General features: G+C 47.9%; 1 protein-coding gene and 1 long non-coding RNA gene across 9 annotated transcripts in view; one reads left to right on the plus strand and one right to left on the minus strand.

Annotated features, from left to right (window-relative positions):
• ZMYND8 (zinc finger MYND-type containing 8) overlaps positions 1-11,763 on the minus strand; it is a 120,499-nt gene extending 108,736 nt beyond the window's left edge. For 4 of the 8 annotated variants that reach the window (XM_040638432.1, XM_040638427.1, XM_040638428.1 and 1 more), the window contains exons 1-3: positions 11,661-11,763; positions 10,746-10,979; positions 1,871-1,941 (exon numbers count right to left, since the gene is read on the minus strand). In XM_040638432.1, the coding sequence (XP_040494366.1) occupies positions 1,871-1,941; positions 10,746-10,759 (85 nt within the window). In that variant the 5' untranslated portion in view covers positions 10,760-10,979; positions 11,661-11,763. Of the gene's footprint in view, positions 1-1,870; positions 1,942-9,531; positions 9,594-10,745; positions 10,980-11,660 lie in introns of those variants that run through there. The other 4 variants (XM_040638431.1, XM_040638433.1, XM_040638430.1 and 1 more) reach the window with 4 other exon arrangements.
• Positions 11,764-14,043: 2,280 nt separating this feature from the next.
• LOC103669693 lies at positions 14,044-16,493 on the plus strand. The gene is made up of 2 exons (XR_570377.2): positions 14,044-14,929; positions 16,343-16,493. It is a non-coding gene; the product is annotated as an uncharacterized LOC103669693 (long non-coding RNA).
• The last annotated feature ends 6,144 nt before the right edge of the window (positions 16,494-22,637 follow it).

The raw sequence follows: 22,637 nt of genomic DNA on the forward strand, positions 1-22,637 counted from the left end.
TGAGCAAAGTGGGACTCCCGCCCTGATCGAGGATCCCTGAGTTTGACCCTTTTGGAAAAGTCTCCACAACGAGGCTATGGGGCGTCGCGGGCAGTGAGCGCCCAGGAAGGAAGCGCTTCCTTGGCAGTAGCTGGAGCCTCGGTTCGATCCCATTCTACGTTTACTACCTGTGAGAGGGTGCTAGTCAGAGCCTCAGTGTGCTCATCTGCAAAGTGGGAACACCACCTCCCACCTCCTAAGGGGACTAGAATAAGTCAAGAAGAAAAGGCTCCTGATACAAAAACAGGGCCTTCGTAAACACTGTCAGTGAGCACCACTTCTACAAGAGAAGCCCAAGGTTGGAAGGATCTTAGAATCTGACCCAACACCCCATTTTATAGATAGAACATGAAGGGACAGAGACCGAAAGCGTACAAGTGAGGAGCACAGTGAGGACAAAGACCCCCGTGTCCCATTTTCTGGTCTCTCTGTCCCAAATTCCAAATTCCATTCTGACCACAAGGGGAATGGGACACACTCCCTCATCAGCAACTGTCTAAAGATCCCTCTTCAGGAAGGTTCTTTCCTTGCTCAAAATTTCCCCATGGCTCTCCTGATCATTACAGGTGCCGCTGGCCCAGCGGCCCGGGGGGAGAGGGGGGGGCTGTGATGAAGAGGCAGTGGCTCACTGACGAGGCCCACCCTCCCCAAATCCCCAGTCTGCTCCACTGCCCAGGCACAAGCCCTCCAACCCCAGGCACAGACCACCCACCCTGGCCTTCTCACCTAGGGCACNCCCACCCACCCGCCCCCTCATCTGTGAGGCCAGGTCCCAACAACAGCCAGCTTCCACTTCCCGAATCATAGCCCTCATTATCTGACCCTCATCTTTGCCCCAAATGACAGGGCGATCTTATAAAAAGCCTCAAAAAGCTTTGTTGTTTTAAGATGTCTCTAGGGAGCCACTTCTTGTAATTCTCTCTAGCTGGATTCTAGAAAGATCTAGAATCTTTCTGGCAGAGTCTATAATAGCCCTCCCTCCAGCCCTCCCTACCTCCCCCATAAATCCTCAGCTCAAAGCCGACATTCAGTGACTTGTCGAAGGGATACCACCACCTTGGTACAACCATTAAGCTTGAAAATGAGCATTTTCATCAGCCAAAGACGTGGAAAATGCTCCAGTAGCTCATTCCTAAAAACACCGTGAAGACAAAAACTGAGTAACTACTTCCTTCTGGGAAGCCTCCTACCATTTCACACAGGCCGAATGAAAAGTACCAATCCCACAATTAGAAGATTTTGAGGAGTCTAACGCAGGCTGCTGAATTAAAACATCAACCGTGTTTGCTCTAATTTGCTAAATTTTGTCCTAAATGCAAACGCTGGCCGCAGCATTCCAGAAAGTCCTACATTTCCTCTTTATCTCTCACCAAGACCACCCTTTTCCAAGGAAGTGGGCCAACTTTGTTTCACTTCTGTGATTCCTAAGAGGCCTGTTATTAAAAATCAGAAACCCAGCAGCAGCTAGACACTCCGGTTGCTTCTAGAACATGCTTTATTGAAATGGTGAATTCCTGAAAGTCACCCTGCAGAGAGGCAGCGAGACAACCCTCCCCCTCAGTCATGATATACATGTAAAATTTACTGAGACAACCTCCCCCCCCCCCGCCCCATAGGTAGGTCTACCTACAGAGCCACACGAGGGAAAAGAAATCAAAAGGAGAGGATTTCTCCACAAATTAGGCCCATCCATCAAAGGTTCCTCTCCAAATCAGAGGAGTGTTACAGCCTCGGATCGCAGAGCCACACTTCAGTGCACTATCACAATTAGAAAAAGAAATTCCAATTTCCTCCTCTGCTCTGGAATAGATAATACACGATTTTTACTCACCTTTGGAGCGAGTAGAGATATCCATGCCCTCTACCACCTCCTGTTCAGTTTTTATTTCTTCTTCGGCCAAGCTGAAACAGAGCAAATTGTGTTCACGTTTAGGGAGACTGAGAACCTGCCCCATGGGGGCTGCTATTGAGAAGTTCTAACAACACACCCACATTCAAGACTATCCCCCATCCTTACACGGTGGGGGGGGGGGGACAGACCCCACACTTGATTTCCAGCAATGTGCTAAGACTCCTAAAGGAGTTTTCAAACCACTAGGTTGTTCTTTTTTTAAGTCAAATTACTATTCCAGTTATGCTGTTGGGGGATGCAAAAAAGCACATTTTTAGACACACAATTACAATCTGCCCCCGTGGGCCAATGAGAACCCAGCCGGCAAGTAAATAAGTTTCTCCTTGTTAACACTGGGTTCAGGTTGGAGGTGGTTCGCAAGGTACCCAGAGTTCTGATCTCTGAACGCTGCAAGGCAGAGAGCATTTCCCAGACCTCCCAGCTAATTCTTACATTTCCCGATGAGGCAGGAACAGGAAAAAAATATATATATAGGTTAAACTGCAAAGTGGGAGAATATGCCCGGGTTAGAAGCAAAAGGCCTGGCCTCAAAACATTCAAACCTCCAGCACTTATCCCAGGAATTAGGCTTGGGATGTCCATACTTCCACCCCGGCATGTTTCCTCTCTGTTGCACGCATAGCTTAGAGAAAGCATTCAGCCCTCTTGAGCTGTGACTAATTATCCCCCACCACAAAAGTGGAATGAGGAAGGATTATTTAAAAGACAGGCTGAGAGCTGGGGGTTGGGGGGGGGGGGAACCAGGCCCCTTGGCTGGGAAGGTCCACCAGAATCTTCTCTCACTCTCTGGGCTGGAACTCCACTGAATGGAGTACAGACCACTTCATGTGTTCCCCCCACACATACACCTCCCAGGCAAGCCAGCAGAGTTCTGCTTTCATAGGTGCAAAATGTTTGAGCTGCTGGAAACTTCCAAGCCTTCAGGCAGACAATGAAGTGATAAGAATATGAGCAAAGTACTCCAGCGGCAACTCCATCAGTCTGTGATTCACCATGAAGAAAATGGGCGCATCACCAATTGATATGGCCAGAATTTTCCATCTGGAAGACCCAAGCCAGGACTGGAGGGAGGGCTGAGTGACAGAGGAAGGATTAGAATGTCCCTTCTGTCTTCCATGGTCTGAGACTGCGACAAGACAAAAGAGGAGTCCAAAAAGGCCTGGAACCTCAGGGTCAGATGGAGATGGCTTTAGGAGAGGGCCACGACTGACCGGTGAAGAGGACTCAGGATGGGAACCAGACAGAAAGGAAGAAATTGTAGCTCAGAATAAAATTAGAAGAACTTGTATGCCTCACACTTAACTAGTCCCAGCAGAGAGAAGAAAGGTAGTTTAAAATTGGAATATTAACACATTTAGCTCTCTGATATAGAACCCTATTAACAATTTCATTTACACTGCATCCGTGGAGAAAGCTGTGACACCGATCGCCAAAGAAACAACTGGAATTTTGTCACAAATGGTTTCCATCAGAAGCAGACTCTTAAATTTAAACACTTCGCTATCATGCAATATTACAACGTGATTTGTAGAAGGTGATTTTAGCACGAATACTTTTCACTTCAACTTCAGAGACATTCTCAACTTGGAAACACACTCTGCCTACAACACACACACACACACATAGGGTCCAAATGAATACTTGCTGATGCTTTCTTGCCTGGGGTGACTGGAAATCCATTTTCATAAAAAAAAATGTGTATATATATACACACACATATACATATATATAAAATCAAGTGACCCTCAGAGATGGAGAGATGGTCAACTTGAAAAGAACAAATAGCAACCTTGATCTTTCTAGCAACTAGAATTCTGTTTCCCTCTCTGACATGAAGTATGTGAAATCCTCAACTTACTGCAAACGATCCCACATTGTGAGGGACAGAGAAAAACGCTCATCTGGGATCCCACCCAAATGTACAGTGATAAAACAGTTATGCAGAACAGAGCCCCTAAAACCCACTTGAAAGATTTCTGCAGTGATGAAAACATTCAAAGGTGTATTGACCATGGAGGACTGCATTCAAGAGAACAATTATTTGGCTCGTGGCAGCCCAGAGGAGCGGAGTCCTTCAGGCAGGGATGCTGCTGAGAAGCTAGGGAAATGCAGACTAGTTAGTGGTGGCTATTTGCTGCTGCAGAAAAGAGGGGAGAAAAGTGAAGCTGTTTTATCTTTCCAAGTATTACAAGTGGGCCCCATAATCACCTAACTTCAGCAATAGCACCACCAGCTTCAGCCAAGATTTCAAGCACAATTTCAGAAAACCATCTTTTTTCGCAGATCAGCAAGCCATCGTTTCAAAGGGAACCCGTGCACGCGCGCGCGCGCACACACACACACACACACACACACACACAATAACTTGCATTTGACTAAAGGAAATTGCAGTGTCTATGCGTTAAAAGGGAAAAAAAACTTCATTTACAAGAGCAAAGACCAGAATGCAAAATGAGTCATTCTGAATAGCCACATCTAAAGGGACTTCCTTTTTTCTACACCACTGATCTCAGTTTTTTTGGTGGTTGTTGTTTTTTTTTTTGTTGTTTGTTTAAGGACAAGTATGTTATTAGGGAAAGAAATTATGAATATTACATCAAAAGTGGTGTTGAGAAAAGATCTGTACCTGTCTGAATGCCCCACAGATCGTGGTCAATTTAGGTTAAAAACTGTTCAGTCGTTTGGAGGAGGGAAAAGAAGTCAAATAACAATAATTGTTAAAAAGAAAAGGCAGCTGCACCTGGAGAAAAGACTTTGAACTCTTGTCATTAACACATTAAAGTCTTAGAAAATATACAGCATCTTTCCTATCTGCTAGCTTCCAGCAACCCCAATTATTTAAATCAAAAACAATGGAACAAGCCCTTGTTTCAAACTGACATTACTTTTTTTTTTTTTTTTAAGGTCCACTGGGGAGGCTGGGGGCCAGCTAAAGAAAAGGGTGAAATTAGCTGAAAACCAAACAACAGCCTTTCACCCCAACAGGAAAATACATCATCAACTAGTTGTATATATTGTCTGTTCCCACCGCCACCACCTCTTGCACTCACATTTACCCTAAGTCACTTTCCTCTGGATTTCACAAACTGATACCTTTCAGGCAATTAAAGAAGGAATAACAGCGTCTGCAAACACAACCAAGACTTTCCCATCCGGTCCCAGAAAGAATAAAAGATATGTCCCCCAATGCCTGAGCAAGAAAACCCAGGCTTACTTCTTAACCTGCATGCACTGGAAAAGCGCAATTAAAAGTTGCAGATGAAGTGCTGCACCTCCAGGATGTTTTAAGCCTTCTGATTATTAATTCTGAGGACTCAAGGCTGGTCCGTAATTCCCAGGAATGCCATCCCCTCCACACTTCCAAAAGAGAGAGAGAGAAAGAAAAAAAAAAAATCTAGTTTTGACAGGAGAAAAAAAAAAAAGCCTGGATACACAATGCCCAGATATTTCTTTTCCCCAAGTGCCCCTACTATTTGACTTTTAACCAAGAAGCTAGAATATTTAACCAGCATGCACGAGACTCTGGGTCTACAGATGAGGATCATCGGACGGCAATTCAAGAATCATGCATCATTCGCAAGGACTTTTCCTTCAGCTTTTTACTTTCATTCAAAATACCAAACTGGTCCAGGCTGTAAGAAATATTTAATCCCCAAGACACAACATCTTCCTCTTCCAGATCACAAAAGAGTGAACATCAAAATAAGAAAACCATGCTTCCCTAAATCTGCAATTAATTTTTTTTTAAAAAAATTGGGGGTGGGGGGAAGGGAATGGTTAGCAGAGCAGCTTTATATAAGCACTCACCTAAAACAGGCAGAGTCATCGGGAGCTAAGCTATTTATGCAGGATTCTTAAAATGGCGTCTGGCAACACTGCCTCATTCCTGTATTGAAGCTAAAATGGTAGCAGGTTGTTCAAAAGCTGTAGCTCTTGGGGAAGCGGCTCTGCTAGTTTCGAAGCCACCTTCCTAAATATCAGAACTAGGAAAAGCTCAACCAAAGGACACCAACAACCCAACGTTTAGAAGCTTAAAAAAAAAAAAATCTGCAATGACAGGGGGAGTTTGTGAAGTCACAGGTTCCTGAGGAAAACCCTTTCCTTTTAGATCCTGAGCCTTCCACAGGAGCCTCTGCGATGGGCCCCCTTGCCCTCAAATCAGGTGGGTGGGAGGTTAGAAATTATGCAGCCCTGTGGCAAAAACTGCGGACAGACAGGTGTCTGCACAAATGCAAAAATGTTAAAGGGGAGCAAGCTGGGGTGGGGGAGGAAGCCCATGCCCCCTTCTTGATACATTAGAAACCAGCTCTGCATCCCTACCAAAAAGGAGCTAGGTGGAATCAAAGTGTTGCAAGGAGAGCAGCCATCTGAAAAGCCAAGCTAAAGGGCTGCACCCGTTCTGAGGCCAAGGCAAAAGAAAAAGGCTGTTTATAAGCCTGAAAACGGCCACCAAATACCCAGCCAGTCCTAAGACAGTTAACCTCAAGGAAAGACAATCTGAGTCTGCAAGAGGAGAAACAACAGTAAAACATTCCCTTAGCCAATGCACGGGATACTCACAAATCAGATTTTTGTCCACCCCCAACAGAGCCCTGAAAATTAACAATGGGTTTTGCAAAACCCGCTTTCAGAGGCCGAACTAGCAGCCTCAGAGTGGATAATGTAATTTACTGTTACAGGTCTGAGAATTGGCCTCGCCACTCTGGTGCTGAGTGGGGAGTTTCAAGGTGACTGCTTTTCAGCTCCAGGGGAGAAAGGAGGGCATGGTGCCCAAGGCTGTGCCGGGGCAAGGACGGGAGGTTGGCTCCTCGCCGGCCGGTAGGTAGGTAATCTTGATGAGGAGGGACAGCCTGGCAGCAAAGCTAGCCGCACTGCTGACATGGCTCCCGCCTGCTTGTTTATCTGTAAGGAGAGTGGGGAGTGGGGGGAAGGGCAGCATAGCCTTAGCAACCTGGAGCCAAGGGTGAATCCTCACTTGTTTTGCATTTAAGATCAAGGAGAAAGGACTTCTAAACATATTCCCTTACTAAATCTCTGCTGTGGGGTGGCGAGGCCACTTTTGCATGTATCTTTCTTTTCAGGGTCAACCAGAGGCAAAGCCAGACCTAGGGCCTCTCGGCTGACAAATGTCTGTTGCCTCTGCCACAGGAGAGGAGAAGGAGAAAAAAGGCAGAAGAAACAAAGAGATCACACATTGGAAGTGGCTGGACTTTTTAAAAACCTACCTTTGCCTCCAGGGTTTTCTGGGTTACTGTCATCCTGGCTTTTTTTAAACGTGACTCATTTTCCCCCCTCTCCTATTTAAGACCTGAAGAAGTTTCCCCACTGTCCTCCCAGGGAAAGAAAAGGGGAAATGTTTTGTTTAAAAGAAAAGGGGTTACAAGAAAGAAAGAAAAGAAAAGGAGAGAAAGAAAAAAAGAGAGAAAGAAAGAAAAAGCCATTGTTTTCATCCCTAATTTATAATCCAAGAGGCCCCATTGTTTCTTTCTTTCGAACTCAAATCTTTTGAGCTGTTAATTATAAAAGTAACTGGACTCGGCTCCAACAGGCTAACTATGTGCGCAGCAATTAGAAAAACTCTGTAGAAAGTTTACTGAGTGATTATATATAATTAATTCCTAGTTACAGACGGAACACTGACCATTTTCTGGAGCTAATAAAAGCAGTTACTCCCCCTCCCCCACGTGAATGCCACTTAATTTCCCAAAGCAGAAAAGTGAATCCATCCTGGAGGGTCTTGAAGGAAGGAAAAAAAAAAAAAAAAAAGATTAGAATCAAAAGCTCCAGTGTGTCTGTGTTTGTTCCTTGCAGCTGTGCATCCTCTTTGGGGACTGAGGAGGCAGAAGGAAAAAGGGAAACAGCCCAAGTTTCGTGCCTCCCTCTGAAATTTATAACTGTGGCAGAAAGATCACTCTACCTTGATGGAAAAATGAAAAAGGGAGTGGGGGTGGGCGGTGGGGAGGGAATGCCCCAGGACTGGAATGTAGGAGACACTTCAGCTTGGCAGATAGGCTTCTCCTAAAAGGAACAAAGATGGTAGAAACTTCCAGAAGGCCCCTTCTCAGTCTGGCCACTCTAATTGTCAATCTGTAACCTTTCCTCCAAGTCTATTGGTTCAAAAGCTGGAGAGAGGAGCCCCATTGGGCTGCTCTGCAAGGCAGCACTGCTGTTCCTAGTACTAGTCCTGCTGCAATGCAGACATTTATCCCCCCCCCCCTTAGTGAAACTGGGAAATAAGCTACTTTGGAAGCAATTAACTTTTTACAGACTCATGCTTGGTGGTGGCCACAGTACCAGAGGAAAGTGGCCGGCTTGGTCCAGGGCTGGGAACTTGCTGGGACTGCACATCTGAAAACAGATCTTGGCTTTGCAAACCTGTGGGAGCCATTTTAATGCAAGCTTTTAAAGGACAAATGCCTTGCCCTTAGGTTTCCTTCCAGCCCAACAAACACACCATTATGCAAACGTTGAAGGCACCAAACCAGGAGTCTTGTGATTAGATATTGCTTCTAGGGAGGCCACAAGAACCTCAATATGTAATTTCCATTTACAGCCAGGAGATAAGAACAAAGAAAATAGCTAAGTGTCTGGACTGACTTGTGTGGGGTCGTAGCACTGTTCAGTTTTAAGTACACAACATCATTAACTGCCTGCACTTCTTAACTCAAAAAGCCGGCCTGGCACAGTCTTTTCTTAACTTAGAAATGGTACATTTCTCATTATTAAATGAGCCTTTTTCCAACCCATGCTAAAAAGTGGGTGGCTGGACACTAACTTAAAGGAAAAAAGATTACTGAGTCCATAAAGTTGGCATACCACAACAACTGACTATATTTCCAGCACTTACAGTCATGCTAGATTGGTCTCCAGGCTGGAAACTTATGTAGGGAACTTCTGGGCAAATTCTGAAGCTAACGCTGAGCAAGCGTCTAGTTTTTTTCACTCGTAAGTTCTAGCTACAGCATTAAGAGATGAGGAGAGGTGTAAAACGTGAGAAATAAATCATAAGTAAAGGCAAGCGTGCATACAGATGTGTGGGTCAGGCTTGGGAAAAGGCCAAATCCGTTGTGCAGGGAGTCCTGAATCAAACCAAGTTTGGTGGTGGGTGGGATTTTACACTACAAGTAAGTATCCTAAAACGGAGTGCTGACACCCCCGCCCCCACACGCCACCACCACCACCAGGCTCCTGCCTCACCAATGTTTAGGGCTCAGTGACTCTAAGAACAAGCACTTTCGTTGCATTTCACAAGCAGATCACCTATGTAGAGTTCTAGCTAATATCCACACTATCCCAATTAAAGGTCTCCAGGCAAGTCACAATGAACTGAACATTTCTCCCCTGTCTCAGGGTAAACAGGAAGTGTGATCTTCAATCCTAGCAGCAGGTTATCAGGAAAAACAGTGGATTCAAACAGTCACCTAAAATCAAGACACTATTAAAAAACCCTTATTTGGTTCCTGCTAATGAAAAGCCACCCCCCCAATTGCTATAGCCAAGACCCTCTGTTACAAACAGACCCCAAATGTCCACCAAACTCTTTATACGTGGTCACAGAGGAAATGGATTGCTTTACTTACCCAACAAATGTTCAAGCAACCGTCTCATTTTTCCACAGTTAAGAAGAGAGAACAGGCTGGCAGATTTGGGACTTGATCGAAAAGGAAATTTTTTTTAAACAGTTACATGGGATTATTAAAAACACACACACACAACAACACAACCCAACAACTGAATATGGAATGCTGTCATGAGCCACAGACATGATTTTATTTCCTCTGTGCTCCATCACACAGGAGGACAGAGGATGATACAATGTAAAAGAGGGAAAAGAAAATGAAAACAAGGAGAAAAGATACATTAGTTCATTGAAAATCATGCAAGAGTAGAAAGCTAAGGGATTCAAAAAGAGTCCTCACAGATTTATTGCAGGATGTTGTCCAACCTCCCTCCCCCTCTACACACACCCCCCATCCCCATCCCTACTCCAAAAACTTCCTCCAAAGCCTAGAAAACACTTTCAGAAACATTTGCTGGCTGTAGGCTGGCTTGCAGAAGAACACTCTGTTATCAACAGAAGTCAGGAAAAAAGGCTGAACAATGTAGTTTCAAGTGAAGCAGCCCTGTAGGGAGAGAACAGACCATGTAGAGACACCACCACCCACCTAGGCCCCAGGAGCTAGGATCTCTCCTTAGCACTGCTCTGCTGAGGGCTTGGTTCTTTTTAAAACACACGTCCTCTCTGGTCAGAACTTACTCCAGCCTTCCCAGAACCTCTTTGGAGAGGTAAACTTGCCTGCTTTGCTGTCTGCCATGAGCTCTCCTTGGAGAGAAGCCTGCTTGCTTACCTTCCATTTTCTTCCCCCAGCAGGCATGTGACACAGGAGAAGACAATAGTGCAGGGGGGGGGGGAACTGCTCAGAGAGAGAGAGAGACAGGGAGAGAGAGAAAGAGAGAGAGAGAGAGAGGAGGAGGAAGAAGAGAAAAGAAAAAAAAAAAAGCTTCTTTTTTGGCATTCCAGGATCTAGCTTCAAACTATTCCAGAAACACCATGTCCTGGTGAAGAAAAGGTGTGCCAGGCCTTTGCTAGTTTGCAAAATCAAGCTATGGCTAATGGCTACTTAGCCATGTGACCCAAGAAAGCAAAAAAATTCTCTCTAAACAGTTCCAAGTTAACCTAAGTGCTGTGGGGGTGAGTGTGGCACGGCCAGCCACAGAGAAATCACACTGCTCGCCCACAATTCGGATGTCTCAGAGGGAGGGGGAGAAAAGATGGTTAAAAAGTCGAGCTTACCTCTGTGGATGCATTGTTAACACTGTGTAATGTCAATACTTATAAAACATGGAGGACAGGCTCCTAGTTCTCACAGAAAAAGGGTTTGGCACTTCGGCTTGATGATCTGGCCGCCTAATAAAAGCTCATCCCCGATTGGCTGCCCCGGCAAATCGGAGTGTAAGGCCGCCCGGGATTGGCTGAAACACTTCCTGAGCGATTATCTTTGTGAGGCTCTGGTGAGCAAGAGCCATCCTGTGCATAGAAAAAGACAGGCTAAGCTAGGCCTTTTGCAGCAAGAAAAACTTGGGAAAGGGGCCCCCAGACGCACTTCTCCCACACCCTGGCTAGATTTCCCGGCACGGGCAAACCAGTGCAGCCAGCCTGACCTGCTCCAGCAAAGCCTGAGGCCCGGATGCCACTGGGAAGGGAGTTTTTGGGGTGAGCTGAAAGGGCTCACCCTCACCTGCCCCCACAGAAACGGCTCTTGGCTGGGAGGAAGCCTGGCCCTTTTCTAGAACAATCCAGCAGAGTGGTTCTGCCCCGGAGGGGAGGGGGGAGGGGGGACGGAGCGAAGCCGAGGAGTGGGGAGCCCCAGGAAAACAGCCAAGGGGGGAGGATAAGAAAAAGGGGTTTGAGGAAGGCCTCTGAGGAGCTGAGGGGAAAACAGGACAGGCGAGCCCCGAGAAATCGCTACAGGGCAGCCCTGGCTTCTCAGAGGACAGAGCATTCGGGCGGCTGGGAAGAGGAGGGGAGCAGCGTGGTCAAGTTTGCATAGTCATTGTCAAAACGCCTCCTGGAAAAGCAGGCCGGAGAGCCATTTGCCCGCGGAGACTCTCACTTCTCGCCCCCCCTCGGCCAGGACTCAAAGGAAAACCAAAATGGGTTCCTGCCTCCCTGCCAGGATGCCAACGGGGCCCCCCTCTCCGTCCTTACCCTAAGAAAAGCCAAATGCGCTCCTAGCAGGCCACATGCCTAGATCTACAAACTTCCCTTCCCCTCCCGGCCCCCTCCCCCACCACTGAGGCCTGCTAAACCTGTCAGTTAAACAAAAATCTGACTTCCGTATTAGTCTGCAATGCCTTCAGCTTCCTGCCTATTAACCCTCTCTCGGACTCTGGGCCTGGCTGGGAAAAACTAGGCCCTGAGATCGCAAAAAAGGCCTGTGGAAAAATACCAGCTGCAGCTCTCCCGGCAGATGCAGAAAGAGAGAGAGAGAGAGAGAGTGAGCCGCTGTCTCTCGCCTTTGCTTCCCAAGGAGGCGTGTACCTTCTGAATCCAGGGCACAGGCAGTGCCTCTCCGTCTGAGAAGCCATTTAAATCCAGAGGGAGAAAGAAAGATGTCAAGCCCAGCGAGGGAACAAGAACCCCCATTATTAGCCAGGCCTACACCCACAGCTCAGCCCTTCCTGCCACAATCACCCCTGTATGTATGTTCTTGGGGAACTGGGCCCTCGGTGGGCAGACAAATCCCATGAGCTTTATAAGGATTCTTGCTTAAATTTATTTCCACAGAGAACGGCTTCTTTTCGTCCCCTAAGGCAGATGGAACGGCTATTTCACACACGGACCTACTCTTGGCAGCCCCCCACCCCCATCTCTGGCACTGCTCCCCAGTAAAATATTAACTAGTTTTTCAGAGCTACTTATAATTCCACCCATTTCAATAGTATTAGGAGGTCTTTGCCTGTTTCCTCCCGAAAGCTGCCTTTGTAGTTGGTCTGTACCCTGAGAAAGAAAAGGCAAATCCAGAAGGATCTTAAAATGTCCGTGCTTGCTTGCTTGCTTGCTTCTTTTTCCCCCCCCCCCAAAGACAAGGTGCTTAATTAACAAGATTTTTTTAAAACAGCAAGCTGGAACAACAGAAGCTACGTAAACACCACTCTTCAGAGGCTGGAGAAAGCTTCCAGAGGTGACGCAGCCATATGCCAGGAGGTAAAACTATGGCCCAATAAAGTCTCCCCTCTCCTCCTAAAATTAGGACTCGTGGGCTTTCTGGTCCCACACCGTTCGTTCCCACAAAGAAACCGTAGAGCTGATCGCCTGCTCTCCCTGCCCCCGCCCCCCCCCCACATGGACAACAGATGCCCACCTCGTGCACATGAATTCTTCCTGGCTGGGAATATCAAACGGGAACAAGGCAGGAATCCACACAGACTGTACTGCAGGGGCAGGGCCCAGGCTTTACGAAAAGGGAGGGGATTTTGTTGCTGTTGTGTTTTAGGCAGAAGAGGCCCAGATGCAGGGAGGGACACCTCCATCACCTGGTCTGACAAGGGTCCAGGACAATCGGCCTGGGCCTCACTAGAAGGGAGGGGCCCCTCTTCCTGCGGGTGGAACCGCGTACAGGGACACCAAGTGGGGGACAAGAGGTGGAGGCCAGAGCTAACCAGACCGTGCCGTCCCTCCTGGCGGCCCTCCGCCACCATCCCCTAGGGAACACTGTCTGCCTCTGCGGGGGTTGCTTTTGGGGGAACGTGTCTGCGCGTATGTGGCAGATCTCATGTGCCACTAGCTTCACGACCCGATGAGGAAATGAAATATGCCACCGGCGCGCGTGGTGGATTTTAACCCGGGATTAAAGCTTGTTGCATAAGCAGCTGCAGCGTCCTCCCCGCTTCCCCCACCCCCCTCTGATCACTTGATCACTCGAAATGTTTTCTGGGGCAAAGAGCAGGAAGCTGCCGGCTTATTCTGGCAGCTCTGCTCTGTTTGAGGAATGCTATTGGCATTCGGGTAGGTCTGAGGTTATCAGAAAGACAGCGATTGGGCTGGGGACAGAGACAAAGGTATGGTGGCAGATGGAATCCTGGGAGGGACAGGGATTGAAAAGGAAGCCCGGGGCAGGCCTACTAAGGGCCAATCCTGGGCTTGATGGAATGTGGCTGATAAGCGGGAAATAAACCAAATGTTGCCAGCCTCAATCTAGAGATCATTCGGTGGCCCTTCTCACACACACCCCTTGCACAGAGTAGCCCCAACAGCTCCGGCATGCTTGCCCGGGGCCCAGTACTGTACTAAATCAACGTTCTGCACTGACTGACTCCATGAGGTAGGGAGCATTGTTGGAGATTTGGAATCCAGCCCAGAGAGGTGAAGTGAGCTGCACAAGGTCACACAGCTGGCAAATGCCAGACACCAGACTTCCAACCCAGATTGGACGCCACATCCCTAAACTCGGTACCTTCACCTGCCTCTAAAGAAAAGGACAAAAGAGAAGCCGAACCAAGCAGAGCAGAAACAAGGCTAAAATGTACCAAGAGCAACTGCAGGATCCGTGTCGTCTTTTAGGAGATCGACCCCTTTGAGAGTAAGTCTTAAGTACTGAATGATGGAGCTGAGAGACCTTCAGCTCAATTTAAGGCCCAGAGAAAGCGCCTCTCTCCCTACAAGCCTCCAGCAAGACGTTAAGCAGAACACTCTGCCATCTCTAAAATTAGGTTTTTATATTCCTGGAAATCAGTGGTTCTCAACGAGGGGTGGGTTTGCCCTCCCCCGCCCCGGGGGGATAGGTGGCAATGTCTGGAGACTTGGGGGTTGTCACACTTGGGGGGAGAGGTGCCAGTGGCGTCTAGGGGGTAGAGACCAGGGAACATTGCTAAACACCCTACAGCAGGGAACAGACAGCCCACGACAAGGAATTACACTGTCCAAGATGTCCACGATGCCGAGGTAGGAAAATTAATCAGCAATGAACTAATAAAAATAGATTAAAACATGTCTCTCTGAATATTCCCAGGGGATGGAGAGAATCAGGAGACAGAATCAGGCTTACGGAAGCCAGACAGAGTGCCTCAGTGATAAAGCTGGCCTCAAAGGAGAGGAAGGGCTGACCCGGCTCCCTTCCCCAGGCAACTTACAGCCCGGGCCTCCCCGAAATGGCTCTCCACTCCCACTGGCCCGCAGCCAGGGGAGCAGCAGGAGCGGCCGCCTCGGCAAGCTGCATCCCGAAGATAGCCTGTTCTCGGACTAGGAAAATAAGCACCCTTGGAGTTATCTGCCTCCAGCTAGCGCAGGCTGCTCTGTCCGTTACGGGAGTTATGTGCAACGGGCGGGATTGAGGCAGGGAAGTGTTTTAAATATCTTGTTTTGTTTTGTTTTGTTCCTTTTGGCCAACTGGAACCGAGGCCAACTTTGGGCATGGTGACAGAGGGGCTCACCTTCAGAGCATGGAGCTGACCGAGTCATGTTACAGCCACAAAGAGGTAATTAGGACTTGTTCCTACCTTGGAGAAGAGGTGCCCTCTGGAAGGGTCTTTTTTTTTTTTTAAACTTCTTCCTAAGAGGGGCTGGTAGGATCAAAAAAAAATGCAGGGAGGAGGGAAGGGCAGGTGGAAAGGAGGGGGGTGCGGGGTACATGACCATCGGGCAGATGGCCGCAGTGTGGGTGCAGAGAGACTTATGGGATGCAGGAAGAAAATGAAAATCTGAAGGAAGAAGATTTAGGACCTCCCCTTACCTGCTCTTTTTACGGCCCAGAAACTACCATTATGGAAAGAAGAACGCGTATTTTATTTGGTTTTTCTTCCTTTGTCCCACTAGACCAGTGGCAATGTCAAGGGACATTTGAGGTTGTCCCATCCAGGGGAAGGGGGATGCTATTGGGATCCAGAGGGTACAGACCAGGGATGTTGCTAAACACTCTACCAAACACAGGACAGCACTCCCCCCCCAAAAAAAGAGAACTAGCCAGCCCCAAGTATCACTAGCGTGGAGGCTAGGAAAACCCGCCCTAAACTGAGAGCTTTAACAAGGCAGAGCCTGGTCTGAATTCTTCACCTTTGTGCCAGACAAGTGTCAGAGCTCAATTAAACACCACCTCCCACCCGGAGGGGTGCACTGGCCTCCTACCTGCACCCCCGTATCTGCCCCTGCAAACATTTGCGGGGACAGGAGAATTAGACTGGGAAGAAACTGAGGGATTTACACGCACACAGGCTGCAAACAATCCTTTGGTAAGAAGTCAGACTTTATGCCTCCTCTGCTCAAACCCCATCAACAGATCCCACCTCACTCAGAGTAAAAAGCCCAGGGGTGCCTGGGTGGCTCAGATGTTAAGTGTCTGCCTTCGGCTCAGGTCATGATCCCAGCGTCCTGGGATCGAGCCCCGAATCCGGCTCCCTGCTTGGCGGGAAGCCTGCTTCTCCCTCTCACACTCCCCTTGTTTGCGTTCCCTCTCTCGCTGTCTCTCTCTCTCTGTCAAATAAATAAATAGTTAATTTAAAAAAGAAATTAAAAAAAAAAAAGCCTAAGTGCTAAAAATGGCCCACTGGATCAGTGCCCTGACCCCACTCGTGTCCTTCTCTGCTCCCAGGGTTCACTCTGCTCACTCTCTTCTCAAGACCCTGATCCTCCATCTGTTCTTTCCACTCCCTAACCATCCCCCCGCCCCCAGTGCAGCCCTTCCCCCTTGATCTCCTACTTCTCTCCCCCCAGAACATCTCCCGGGCTCCCCAAACCACCTAACACAAGCCCTGTTCCCTCCTGGGCCTCCACGTATCTGCCTTCCTGACTTCTCTTCTGCCATCACCATATCCACCCCCCACCCCCGCCCCGTGCCCTCCCAGATGCCTCCCCCTCGGAGCCCTCTCCTTCCACGTTAACCTTTTCTCTTTCAGAACCGTGCAGTGATCGAGTGCATGGCTGCTGGCGTCAGATTGTCTGACGTCTCGATGTGAATCCAGCTGCCCCACTAGAAATTCTCTGTGCCCTGATTTCCTCCTCTGTACAATGGGAGCAATAATAATACCCACGTGGAAATTAACTGGATCAGGGCAGTCAAGCGCTAGGAGCCACACAACACACAGTGAGCACTCATACTGTTAGGATGTCCCTCTGTTTACTCTTAAAAAGGAAATTTCTGGATGCTTCCAAGTCATTTTTCTTCCTTTTTTTAACATCATACTTTCCAGAGGAGAGTAAGGATAAATCCCACTAGCTGGCACGTTCCAAGCATTGTGTCAGGTGCTGTTCTAAGTGGTTTACATAAACTTATCAATTTCCGTCCAAAACCTATGAGATGGGCGCCATATAATCATCAACCCCTTTCCTAGATGAGGAAGCTGAGGAACCATCAATAGTCCCCTCCTACTAAGAAAACTTCTCTTTCCATTTCCTTCTGCGTGCTACTCACCTCTCCTTAACCCCTTCCAATTATTTTCCCACAAGTCATCATGCCATCAGTAAGGGACTGATAAAGTAAACATGGTCCTGCCACACAACAGAATATATGCAGCTGTGCAACAAGAAACTGGCAACTCTTACATCCTGATACAGAACAATCTCTAAGACCTATTGTTGAGTCAAGGGGGGAAAAAAAAGAACAGTATATGGAATATGTCATTTTTTTTTACACAGGCAAACCTGTGTGTGTGTGTGTGTGTGTGTGTGTGTGTGTGTGTGTGTGTGTGTATGTGTCTTTTTCTTAACGTGTTTGCTTCTTGGAGCACCTGACTGGCTAAGTCAGTAGAGAATGCAACTCTTGATCTCAGGATTGTAAATTCAAGCCCCACGTTGGGTGTACAGATTACTTAAAAAAATAAAATGTGTTCGACTCTCAGTTTCAACTCAGGTCGTGATCCCAGGGTCCCTCTGGGCGGGGATGAAGCCCCGCATTGGTCTCCCTGCTCTAAGGGGAGCCTGCTTCTCCCTCTCCCTCTGCCTGCAGCTCCTGGCTTGTGTGCGCTCTGTCTCTCTCTGTGTCAAATAAATAAATAAAATATTTTAAAAAATAATAAATAAAATCTTTTTTAAAAATCTTTTTTAAAAAGGTTTGCTTATTATGCACCGGATTTCTTGGAAGCATACTTACGAAATTGCTAACACTTTGCATCCAAGGGGTACGGGGTGGCCAGGGGTCAGGAATGGGAAGGAGATTTTTTTATCGCTATATACGTTTTGAATTTCAACCACGTGAAGGTATTACTTCTTCCAAGATAAATTAATAAATGTAATATTAGGAAAATTCTTGAAGACTATGAAATAGGCAAGGAAAGATTAGTGGGTGGCCCGTCCAGGCATCCCCGTTGGGCTCACCTGCACCTTTCATTGTTTCCGAGCTTTTCAAAGCTCTGCCGCTAGCAGAAGGCTAACACTAATGCAAGAGACTGCCGTCCATAGACATGCAAATTTAGTCCCTGGAATGCAATTGATTATTGCCTAGTGGATATTGGGGAGTCTTGCTAATTCTTTGCATCTACTCGTAAATTCATGTCAGTGTTTCCTGTATGAGCAAGGCTTTGAATTAGTCGGACGATCGCACATGTGCCCTCATTAATAATGAGATACATAAAATACATAAAACGTGTTCATTTTATATCTGTATGCAGCTGATTAAAATAAATTATTTTGAACAGTAATTTCTTTTAAAAGAAAAAGAAGTCCTCATTCACTTCCAAGAACCAACTTCAACAGGCTGGTTAGTCTTGGGTCCACTGTTCGTTGACCTCACACTAACATCTGATGCTGGACACCTCAGAGGTTCCAAAACACTGCCCTGCCCAGCGACTATGGCTCTAACTGCTACAGCTCCTCTTCCTCCAGACTCTGCTCCCTCTTGGCCATTTATCTGGCTCTTCCTCTGGGCTCTAGAGCCGCCAGCCTGTTTGGGGAGGTGGGGGGGCAGGGGGAGGGGTCCATTCCAAGCTTCCTCCCTAAGGAACTTGAGCAAGTGATTTCACTTTTTTCTGCCTCAGTTTCCAAGTCTGTGAAACGGAATTACCGTCCTTACGTCAGAGACCGTGGGGATGCGCAGGCATTTTCTCGCCGCTGATCCGGGCAGTCTACAAAGAGGTATGGGGGGCTTCCCCTGCCTCTAAGCACCAGACTTACCGTCTGTTGCTCCTGTTCAAGGAGCTGCCGGCTTAACAGGCAAGGTCATGAACAATTAAATGAATACATGAATAAGATAAAAAAAAAAAATAGGAACACCTGGGTGGCTCAGTCAGTGAAGCATCTGCCTTCAGCTCAGGTCATGATCCCAGGGTCCTGGGATCCAGTCCCGTATGGGGATCCTTGCTCAGTGGGGAGTCTGCTTCTCCCTCTGCCTGCCACTCCCCCTGCTTGTGTGCACTCTCTCTCTCCCACAAATAAATAAATAAATCTTAAAAAAAAAAAAAAGTTCAGACTCCTCTTTAAAAAGAAAAAGGGATAAAAAATAACCAAGGGAGACCAATGCTATGAAGAAAAATAAAACGGTGAGGGTAGAGAGAAGTGACCAGATTGGGGGGGAGGAGGGGCGGTAAGAAGCGCTCCAGTGAGGCTGTGACACTTGAGCTGAAGGAGATAAGAGCCTTCCAGATGGAGGGAATAGCAGGTACAAAGGCCCTGAGGCAAGCCTGAGCTTGGTAACTTGGTGTTTCTGAGGCGCACAAAAAAAAGGCCAAGTGTGGCTGCAGTGAAATGGGCTGCAGGAGTCGAGTGTGGAGGTAAAGTCAGGGACATGGTCACTATTCCGTCTGCAGTTCTTCCATTACTCAGACTCAGAACATTCCAGAACGTTCTTCACCTTTCCATAACCCCCACCTTCACCTTTCCATGCACATGGCAAACAAAGCACTTCAAAACCATCGCTGGCTGCGATCAGCTTTCCTGAAGTTTCCAAAAAACCTTCATTCAGCAGTTCTCCACTAATTCATGCAACCCTGACCCCCCGCCCCAGTCAGGACCCCTTTATCTGACTCCCTACTTGACTCTCCCCCCTCATCTCCCTCTATTTTGCAGTGAAGCTGGAGAGTCTGTCCCAAGTAGGACCCACCACGGCTCCTTCGCCTTGCATCCCTTGTAGGGATAACAGCCACCCTTAAACCCAGGTGCACCTCCTGTGCAGTGTCTTTCCTGCTTTCTCACGGCACCTTCCTGGCTCCGGATCTCCTCCACCACATGAGCACATACCCCTCCCCGCCTGCAGGGCTTCTCAGTGTGGGGGCTGCCGGGGCCTCTCACTGAGCAAAGCAAACCCACCTGACACCCTCAAACTAGCCCCTCCGCAGGGCTCCTCCATTCGGTCCGAAGAATCAATCACCCCAAACAGCCCTCTCGGTCCCAACCAGGGGCCAGCCTGGGCGCTCGGTCCTGAGTGTATTCTAAAGGTGGCTCTTCTGCTTGTCACCTAATCCCTTTGACGCCTGCCACCATCCTGCTCATAGGACTGCTCCTGCCTCTCCCCAGTGGTTCCCAATCCTCCACTGTATAGTCTATCCTGGGAATTCTGCCCCAGTTCCCAAGAATGCGTGTTCGACAGCCCAGGGAATCACCCTGGGCAGTCAAGGCTTTGAATCCTGTTCTAACTGGTCTCCTGCCGGAGGGATCCGGGTAACAAGACATCACCTGCCTGTTCAAAGCCTTCCAAGGGCAGCGCAATTCACGATACAGCCGAAAGGTGAAAACAACCCAACTGTCCATCAAGGGATGAATGGATCAACAAATGGATAAATAGTCTACACAAGCGAATATTAATCTGTTATTCAGCCACAGAAAGGAAAGAAGCGCTGACAGACGCACAACATGGATGAAATCATGACGCTTTGTCAAGGAAGCCAGACAACAAAAGCTACATATCGTATGATTCCATTTCTATGAAATGTCCAGAACAGGCAAATCCACAGAGATATAGAGGCATAAGTAGAAGGCTGCCAGGGGCTGGGGAGATGGGGTATGAAGAGTTACTGCTTAATGGGTACTGAGACTTTGGGGAGCCTGGGTGGCTCAGTCGGTGAAGCGTCTGCCTTTGGCTCAGGCCATGATCTCGGGGTCCTGGGATTGAGCCCCACATGGGGCTCCCTGCTCAGTAGGGGGGTCTGCTTCTCCCTCTCCCTCTGCCCCTCCCCCTGCTCATGCAGGCGCATGCTCTCAAATGAATAAAATGTTTTTTTAAAAAATGGAGAGAGGGGAACCTGGGTGGCTCACTCGTTAAGCATCTGCCTCAGGCTCGGGTCATGATCCCAGGGTCCTGGGAACCAGCCCTGCATGGAGCCCTGCATCGGGCTCCCTGCTCAGCAGGAAATCTGCTTCTCCCTCTCCCCTCCCCCTGCTGGTGTTCCCTCTCTCTCTCTGCCTGTCAAATAAATAAATAAATAAAATCTTTAAAAAAACAAATGGAGAGAGATTTCCCTTCTGGGGTGATGAAAAAGTTCTGGGTCTGGATGGCAGTGCTTACGCAACATTGTGAAAGCACTTAATGCCACTGGATTGAACACCTTCAAGTGGTGAAAATGGCAAATTTTACATTAGTTATATTTTATCACAGCTCACTTAGGATAAAATCCCAAATCTTTCACCTGCTCTCCCTCAACTCCTACCCATTCCACCCCCCTCGCGCCACTCCAGCCACCTGTTGGCCACCTTGCTGTTTTTCAATGCAACTATCGCTTTTTGGGGTCTCTCTTTTGACCTTGAAGCTTGTATTTGGATCTCGCTCTTGAGTCACTCCTGTTAGGTTATAAACTCCATGAGTGTAGAACTGTGTCTTACAGACCATGGGTCCCCTTCAGCAACAGCGTGACTATTAAATAAACTCAGTGCTTGATGAATGACTAACAAAATGACTGCTCCATTCTACATGGTTACATCCACTTTCTAGCATCATGCCGAGCTTTCATACCTTCCATTTTCTTTTCTTTTCTTCTTCTTTTTTTAAGTAAACTCTACCCCCAACGTGGGGCTCACAACCCCAAGATCAACAATTGCACGCTCCACCTGCTAGGCCAGCCAGGCTCCCCTGTACCTTCCCATTTTAAATCACAACCTTTTTTTTTTTTTTTTAAGATTTTATTTATTTATCTGACAGAGAGAGAGGAAGCGGGAGAGGGAACACAAGCAGGGGGAGTGGGAGAGAGAGAAGCGGGCTTCCCGCTGAGCAGGGAGCCCGATCCGGGGCTTGATCCCAGAACGCTGGGATCATGACCTGAGCCTAAGGCAGACGTTTAACAACTGAGCCACCCAGGCGCCCCACATCACAACCTTTCGATCCCGTGCTCAAAACCCTCGGATGGCTTCCCATGACTTTAGCAAGTCACCTGCCCACCACCTGTTTCCCTCTGGCCCTCAAGCTAAAAATGGCTTTTCACATTTAAAAATGGCCAAGGGGTGCCTGGGTGGCTCTGATGTTTAAGCATCTGCCTTTGGCTCAGGTCATGATCCCAGGGTCAGGCTCCTTGCTCAGTGGGGAGCCTGCTTCTCCCTCTCCCTGTACTGTTCCCCCTGCTTGTGCTCTCTTGCTGTCAAATAAATAAATAAAATCTTTAAAAATAAAATAAAATGGTCGAAAAAAGGGGCATCTGGCCGGATCAGTTGGTAGAGCATACAACTCATGATCCTGGGCGGGGAGGGAGGATTTCAAGCCCCACGTTGGGTGTAGAGATTACTTCAATTAAAATCTTTAGGGATCCCTGAGTGGCTCAGTTGGTTAAGCGTCTGCCTTCCAGTCTAGTCGTGGTCTTGATCTCAGGGTCCTGGGATCCAGCCCCGCCTCTGGATCTGGATCCCTGCTCAGTGGGGAGTCTGCTTCTCCCTCTGGCCCTCCCCCCCATTCTCTCTCTCTCTCAAATGAATAAATAAAATCTTTTTTAAAAATAAATGACATCTTTTAAAAAAATGATTGAAGAAATCACAAAAGTAATTTGTAGCATGCATAAATTAATGAAATCCAAATTTTGTAGTGTCCCTAAGTCGAATTTTCCAGGCCCACCAGCACAGGGGTCATTTAATGGTTGTCTAGGGCTATGCTTGGGTTACAAGGGCAGGGTCAAAGAGCTGAAACAGAGACCAGACATAGTCCTCAACGCCCACATTCACTATGGTCCTTTACAGAAAACCTTTGCAATCCCCCTTTCAGAAGAAAATCGTGTCCCTGAACAGTGCCTGCAGAGTGCTGGGTGGGCTGGTCCCCGCTCTCTGATCGCATCTCAGGTGACC

Source organism: Ursus maritimus, unplaced genomic scaffold (genome assembly GCF_017311325.1).
Source record: "Ursus maritimus isolate PB19 unplaced genomic scaffold, ASM1731132v1 scaffold_22, whole genome shotgun sequence".
Taxonomy (NCBI): domain Eukaryota; kingdom Metazoa; phylum Chordata; class Mammalia; order Carnivora; family Ursidae; genus Ursus; species Ursus maritimus.